The sequence below is a fragment of the Protopterus annectens genome, chromosome 2.part0 (genome assembly GCF_019279795.1).
Source record: "Protopterus annectens isolate FY-2018-M chromosome 2.part0, PAN1.0, whole genome shotgun sequence".
Classification (NCBI taxonomy): domain Eukaryota; kingdom Metazoa; phylum Chordata; order Ceratodontiformes; family Protopteridae; genus Protopterus; species Protopterus annectens.
Window position 1 is genome coordinate 89,567,995 of NC_056728.1, and position 7,620 is coordinate 89,575,614.

The 7,620-nt window shown below is 39.4% G+C and overlaps 1 protein-coding gene across 1 annotated transcript; it reads right to left on the bottom strand.

Annotated features, from left to right (window-relative positions):
* Positions 1 to 510: 510 nt before the first annotated feature.
* INHBB (inhibin subunit beta B) lies at positions 511 to 7,101 on the bottom strand. The gene is made up of 2 exons (XM_044060571.1): positions 5,598 to 7,101; positions 511 to 3,026 (listed from the first exon to the last, which is right to left on the bottom strand). Exons 1-2 carry the CDS (start codon positions 5,995 to 5,997, stop codon positions 2,251 to 2,253), a joined length of 1,176 nt encoding a protein of 391 aa, XP_043916506.1. The 5' UTR covers positions 5,998 to 7,101; the 3' UTR covers positions 511 to 2,250.
* Positions 7,102 to 7,620: the final 519 nt, after the last annotated feature.

Sequence of the window (7,620 nt, forward strand, 5' to 3'; positions counted from 1 at the left end):
AGAGGTTGGCCACAAAAATGTGTAACCTAGTTAGAGATCACTAAATACTAAAAAGTGGTTCAAACATGTAACAGGTATACCCCAACTGCTTTAAATCTTTCTTTGAACTTCTTACATAGACATTTTCCACAACAAGTTGCTTAAAATACTTTTATAAAAACTATATGAAAGACCTGGGAAGTATTTTGCATAAGAGGTTCACAGCTGGAATGACTGGCCAATGAGTTTACTGTTGCTATGGCTTTAATAAGCAATGCTCGAACCACATGAAATATAAGCAACCCATGTCTACAGATGATTGTGTAATAGTATTAGTGTCATTTGCAGTCAAAGCCAGTCTTTATTCTTAAAGGCCCCTACCTGAAAGCAATTTGCAAATGCCTATGACTATTTCAAACTGGATTTTACAGATTAGCTCCAGTGGAATGCCATTTCATTGTAAAACAGATTCTAGTCAGCGTCTCTGTTCATACTAGAATCTCTCAGAATATAAATTCTGGAAATCCAATGTTATTTTTGAATTGTTTTACTTTATTTAAAACTGTACAGAACTGTAAAATATGTTTAACAGTAAACCTAAATGAATCATGTTTGGTTTAAATTATTAATAATGTAACAGTAACTAAAAAAAAGTTTATTAAATAAACATAAAAAAATTAACTTTAATCCATAAAACATCAGTGTTCTACAACAGTTCTTGTCCATCCTACGTTCCATGTGCATGTCACATATAAAAAGAAATGCCAAACTTAACATACAGATGCCGAACTGTACCCTGAAACAAAATGTAAGCCTCCTTAGAGATCAAGGAACATTACTACATAATATATGATGGCCTTGCCATCAAACAATAATTAAAAACTAAAATCCTGGCCTCTTTGGTTGTAAAATCATGTATAATACATTTCAACTGTATTCATTTTGTTGCTATAAAAATAACATTTTTTTCTTTTTAAAATGGCATTTTTAACTATTGATGCAACTATTCAGTGCAAATATTAAAAGCAATCTTTCACTTAAGACACAAAAGTGAAAGATTTGATTTCAAGTATAAAAAGGTGAAAAAGTCACATTAATCCACTGTGTCTGGTATGGGTCAGTGCTTTATATTGCATAGCTCATGCGGCACATATGAACTGGATTGTGGGAAACCGTAAGTGCATTACCAAGTATCACTCTTCAAGGCATTGAGAAAGACAAGTGCTATTAATCAATGTATCCAGCAGTTTGCAAGTGCTATGCTGTATCATGACTCTGATATAGTTCTGACGACATCCAAGGCTTTTCACTGACAAGAAAGCTCAATACAGTTATTCGACCTCACATACATTTTTCAGATCTTTGTTCTTAAGGAGAATATTTCTGAGACCTTTGTTGTAACAGTTATCGGTAACGTCTTTTCAACAATATTAACGAACACCACTAGTTAACTTCTTCCTGAGCACCACGTTTGAACATTGATTTTAAAAAAATTAAGGACTTTGTGCTTAAATTTTAAGACCATAAATAAAGTTCATATATCAAACTCTAAGACTGTACAGAAATGTCCCTTTTATATAATATCTTAAACATGATGGTCTTTCACCAGTTGTGGGGGTTAGTTAAACTAATAATGGTGGGCCAAATCCACCTGGAAGTTAATTAGTGAAAATAAAGTCATTAGCTTATTGTAGCAATAGAAACTCTTAATCTGTCCTCCCCTTCTATCATGATGACATAACTCCATATTGCAAGTACTATGTAACAAGACTTATACGTTACAAACATTAGGTATTACCAAACGCTGCCAGAGAAGGTTATTTTTGTCACAGATGATGAAACAAAGCTTGCTTGGATTCGAAAGATGTCAGACATGAAGTAAGTCCATTTATAGTGGCAGATAGTGTTCCCTTTTATGGACCATACATTTGTAAGGACATCACTTCTCAACCAGCTGGTGTAACATTTTGTCACTTATTGGGCTGCTTGGCAAATACCTCATTAGTCATCACACCCTCTGTTGCTTTTCTTAACCTTAAAAAGACTGCAGCTGTTCTTAAGATGTTACATTTCATTATGATACTTTTGAAAACTAAGTGTATAGGATATGTTAACAGCTTAACACAGTCCATTAGGTGCCATCCTAATAGGAAAGTAGGCCATTTTCCCTATGCAATTAAGCCATATTGACTTTCACCAACTTTTCCCTGATGGATGACAGTAAGGAAGAGATGTGAGTTATCTCGTTAGTATAGTTAGTACATTTCACAGTCAAGCACAACCACATTCCTCCACAATCATATTTGGAACATCTCTTTTGACTATGTTGTATTCATCATCAAAATACAACATTGACATGGTACTAAGCTTTGTAGGAATGCAGCAAGAGTTCATGGAACCAGGACTCATCCCTCGCATTCTGTACTGATTGACTACTGCAGTGTGAAAAGAAGAAGCAGAGCCTGGGACTCCAGCCATATAAGCTGGACAGTTGCCCTCACAATAGTTCCCATAGTAACCAGAGGGTGCTATGATCCAGTCATTCCAGCCAATGAGCCTAAAATCAATATAAAACTGCTGCCTGCAACAGAGATTGGTCCTACCATCACACTCCAGTCCTCTTTTCCTAATCCTGTGTTTGCTATCTGCTGCCCGTGCTTGAACCACTAAAAATGGTCTGTGAGCCTCATCAGCAGGATGTACAAAGGCCGGTGTTACTGCAAGCGCATCACAGCCTTCACAATGAATGTCGAAACTCTGCCGTCTCTCTCCAGTTTCAAACAGGCTTTGGATTGCCTCTGTCATGGGGAAGGTATGCCAGCCACTTCTTTTCAGTTCTACCCTCTTTTCAATTACATTCCACTTACTACTCTTTCTAGCATCTTGGGAATAAACTTTCAGTGTTACCTTTCGCCTGCTGATTTTTTCTGGATTTGAAGGTGCCACTTTTAAATAAAGCCACAGGTTGGCCTGTATAACAATGAGATTTTGATTCCCTTCATTTGAGATCAGAAAGTAAATACGTGATGTAGAAGATGCCACGTCATCTGCATGAGAAAAAGGGAGGCACAGTTAACACACAATATGAGCACTGTCAGAGAAAAAAGGGGTACATTTAATACACAATATGAACACAAGAACAGATATAAAATATTACAAGAAAACAGACAGCATAAGACAAATGTTGTGCTTAAGATATCATTTACATAGGACTACTGAATTGGCAATATTTCTTTAAGATGATACTGCACTAAAGCAAAATGCATTGCAATACATAACTATCCAAGTATAAAACCTATAGCTGCAACTTTTCTACTATACCACCTGGACCAGTTTGATAGGGCTACAGCTATCATTTTTACTACCTGTGAATTTTTTTACCAACCACAACACACACACACATTCTTTCACTTTCTTACTTGCATCTTCTTATGTGCTTGAATGAAATCAGAATAGAATATTAACCAGTTAACAACTTCATTGTGCATTTAATGTGCATTTGCTCTACAAAATCAAATTTAATCTTTGCAGAAATTACACAAAGTTGAAAAGGATACTGGACAATAAACAATCCTGAAAATATCTGAAAATGTGCAGTTCTAAATACACAATATTTTGTCTACTCTTTTATTCATTCGACTGTCTGCAAAATGTCAGTGATTTGTTTCTACTGGTAATGTCATATTGTCATGCTTCTTGTAAAAATGGCATATGTCTGATTGGTTCCAGGGCCAAGATTTTCCTGATAACTACAATACTGTGGTAATCTTATTTTTTTCCTACAAAAAGGAAATATGTATTTTATATAGTTTAAATGTGCCACTTTTGTCATGCTTGGCAATTAAAGCCTTCTTTGAAAAATAATTAATAACTAAAGGTATACAAGTGATTTAACAAACTACAGCTTCCCAGTTATGAAGTAGACACAATGAAAATATTCATATTTAACTCCCATACATTTACATTTGGATTATCTATAACTTTCTCTGTGTCTTACTGGAGAAAGCTGTAAGGTGACTTCGAAATGAGTTTGAAGAAGTTCCTATTCAGTTTAGCCGGGATGGGATATGGAGTATCCAAGCGTGTGACTTTCAACTTTATTTAGAGCAGACACCAGGCAGGTAACCAAATAAGGACCGCAAAAAGATTACTAATGCTAACCCTTGCGCAACAGACTGGTAAATTCTCTGGTGGAGATGCTGTTATCCGCAAGGACGGTACAGAGACTGGGCTAGCTTTGTATATAGTCTGGTTAGTTAGGATATTATTCAGATCACATGGGAAACTATAGTGCCATTGTGTTTGAACATTTCCCCCCTGCCGCAGGTATTTTGTCTTTAAGGAGACAGATGGAAAAATGCTCTTGCTGGTTTGTTTCCTACCTGCCCTTCTGAGACCTTAACTCTTTCCCTTTCTAACATATTAGCTCAGCGATCATTTAACGCCTTTCTCACTGGACAAGCGTTCCGTTGTATTTATTCGTGTATATGCTGCTCGCATTTTATCTTATTATATTCGCTTTTGCTTGGTGACCTCGATTCAAAGCATCTCAGCCAAGAACATCTTTTTTTTTTTTTGCAGACTCTTAGCTTTCTAATTGTAAATCAGAAAAAAAGCCAAAGAGAGTTCAGCCAGACAATATCTAACTGCCCCATTGCCTTGCGGCGTTGCATCTAACTGCCCCATTCATACCTCTCAACTTCTTAGCGCAAGAAATCTGAACAAAGCCACAAATAATGGGACGGGGACAAAGGCCCAAAAATAGGGGCACTTTTTAAATTATGTTCCTACAAACTTAGAAAGTTGACAGACTAACATGTTTTGCATTACCATGAATTTTCTGAACGATATAAAGTCTGAAACTCAAATGTATGCCATTACTTTCTGATTTCAGTCCTCAATGATTTGCCAGAAACAGGTCAAAATATGGGCATTCTGCGAAAATCTGGACATCTGAGAGGTATGGTCCCTTGCCTTAGCAAGTGTTCGAGATATGCCCCATCAGTTCAACTTACTCATAGCTCAAGCAAACCTACTGGACACACAGGCTGTACAGCCGAAGACACCTGTACATAAAGATCTCCAGCTATTGCCCTGGGGTCTAATTGAACGTTCAAGGATAGAACTGGTATCCAGAAACTCAAGGCAAAGCCACAATTAAATGAACAAGTAATGCAAGAACAACGACCATCCCAAAGAGGGTAGATCTGATGATTAATGTTACTGAATGTCCTTCACTGTTTATATAATTGCAATCATCATTAAAATGGCAGCTGTCCCAAAAGAATTCGCAAGACAGTCTATATCTGGGACACTACTGTGTTTACTGAAAAAAGCAATTATAAAAATAGTTGCTACCAGACGCAATGCAAAAGATGTAAAACTTAAACAGAGGATCAATAACCCTGTTTAACAATGAGCATTCATTTCAATAATATTTGAAAACTGCGAGGACTGCTTTCAAAACATGTACATTTCGATGAAAAATACTAAACATTTTGAGCAGCTCTTAAGCAAGGTACATCCAAAACCTTTTTTTTCTATCCTAGATCTTCATTAATGTTGTGGCTGTCCTTTTTTAAGCAGCATTTTCCTCAGTACAGCACTGTAACGCTCACCTGTCTCTGCAAAGCTAATGATCTCTGAGCTCTGCTCCAGCACTTCCTGACTGACCGTAGCATGGCCGTCCAGGTTAGGGATCTCCACCCGGCCGTCCTCCCGTACTTTGCCAGCATGCAACTTGCGAAGAGCCGTTACCATGGCTGCTTTAGGGATTGGGTGGGTAATGTTCGGCCTCTCCCGCATTTGCAGACGGTTCAGTATGTGCCTCTTTACTGCCTCCAGAAAGTCAGTGTCCAAACGGGCACCAAGTGGATCATCAAGCTGCCTTCCGCCACAGGATGCGCACGTCTCCTGCGGCACACTCGGGCTCGGCTCAGTCCCTGGGGCAGGGGTACCTTCGCTGACCCCAAGGAAGACTACTGTTAAACACAACACAGTTACAGCAATTCCACTCATTTCCAGAGCTTCTGAGTTCGTTTCTGCTTTTCTCCAAAACAAAAACAATATCAAGTACAACAGCTAAGTCAAACTCAAAGCACCACGTGCTTGAAAAGCCAAAAAGGGTCTCTCAGTTATTGTTTCAGTAACATCCTAACCACCACCTTAAGGCGGTCACTACCTCGATCTGTAACATCAAAGCAACCTTCTACTTAAGTGTGTATCCTTTAGATACAATACAATCAGCTGTGCTTAAATCTGCCTCGAAAAGAAATTCTCCAGCTAATATCCTCTGATTGCGGAGTTTTTTTTATTAAAATGTGTTTAGGTGCCTGTCTTTCCAATTGAATGATTCAGTTAATGCAGCCTGTAGTACACAGCAGAGTCCATCTCTTCGGTGCTGCTGCTGGTAAAACTACTTTCCAATTCCCGAGGGGAGGGGCTGCAACTTTACAGAGTCAAGAGTAATAGCAGTCGAACTGGGAGCAGCCTGAGCTTCCCCTCGGTCAGGCACCAGCAGCCCTTCGTTCTCTACTATGGGTGGCACCTCGGACGCCTTCTGACGTGTCATGCCATGACTGACCTCCAAACAGCTTTAGTGAAATCGGCAGTGTTCAGCATGGTCGGTGGTTTTGAGCTAGCACATATCCTTTCTCTTTTCACTAAAGCATTATTGGAGCAAGAAAAACTGTTGTACAAAAAAGAAAATCCCCTTTGTTGGAGTCAAAAGAAGTTCAAGTCTGCTCTATGGAACAATACCCCCTTGTTGCTGCACTTGGTCCCCTTGTTGCTTCTTGGTAGTAGCTATGTACATTTAAGAGATCACTTTTAATATAGTCACTCCACATGTAGATGTTAAGGAGAACTAATCAGCGTGTACTGCAAAAGTAGGGAAGGTGGATGCAGAAGAAGAATTCGAGTGTCCATTTCCAGTGTGCGCAGAGACAGGCAGTCAATGGGTCCCTCTCTTGGTGCGTGTGTGATCGGTCGTCGCAGGGGAGAAGGGGGGGCGTTTCCAAAGCCCGGCGGACTGCTCAAGAGCTGCAGAGCTGGCTTCTCTCCTTTTTTTACTGCCATGCAATGCAAACCATTTCACCACATTGCTGGCATTATGGACTGGAACTTTTTATACCGCCCCCTCCTTCCCTCCTCCACCCCCCCCCCAACACACATACACACTCACACACCACGTGGGATCTCTTGCAGCCGTCCAGCACCCTAGCCTGCGCGCTCTTTACAAGCAGATTAAAGCATGTGTCCCTCAGGCTATGGCAAAGTAACTTCCTCATTTGATCACGTCTTCCACAGCAGTGGCATCCTTTAAACCCATTTATTATGTTTCTTCCCTCCTATAGGCTGTTTGGGATACATCCCTTAATAAGTCCACTTTTGTTTGACTGTTGCACCCTACCAAAAGAAAAACAAGTAAAAATGCAAGTCATTTCTGCAGAAAAAGCTACCCCACAATTCAAACTCGCCAGCAGTCCTGAATTGTGACAGTTCTGACATACCTCTCAACCTCTTAGCACAACCAATCTGGACAAAGCCTGACATAATGGGGGGGGGGGCAAAGGCCCAAAAAATAAGGACATATTTTAAATATTGCTCTTACAAACGTAGAAAGCTGCAATAAATAACAGG

Bases quoted from the DNA above. Each gene is read 5' to 3' on its own strand.
- INHBB (XM_044060571.1), bottom strand. From the start codon at position 5,997: ATGAGTGGAATTGCTGTAACTGTGTTGTGTTTAACAGTAGTCTTCCTT. The intron at 3,027-5,597 runs GTGAGCGTTACA...TTTCTCATGCAG, and splicing joins CATTAGCTTTGCAGAGACAG to ATGACGTGGCATCTTCTACA.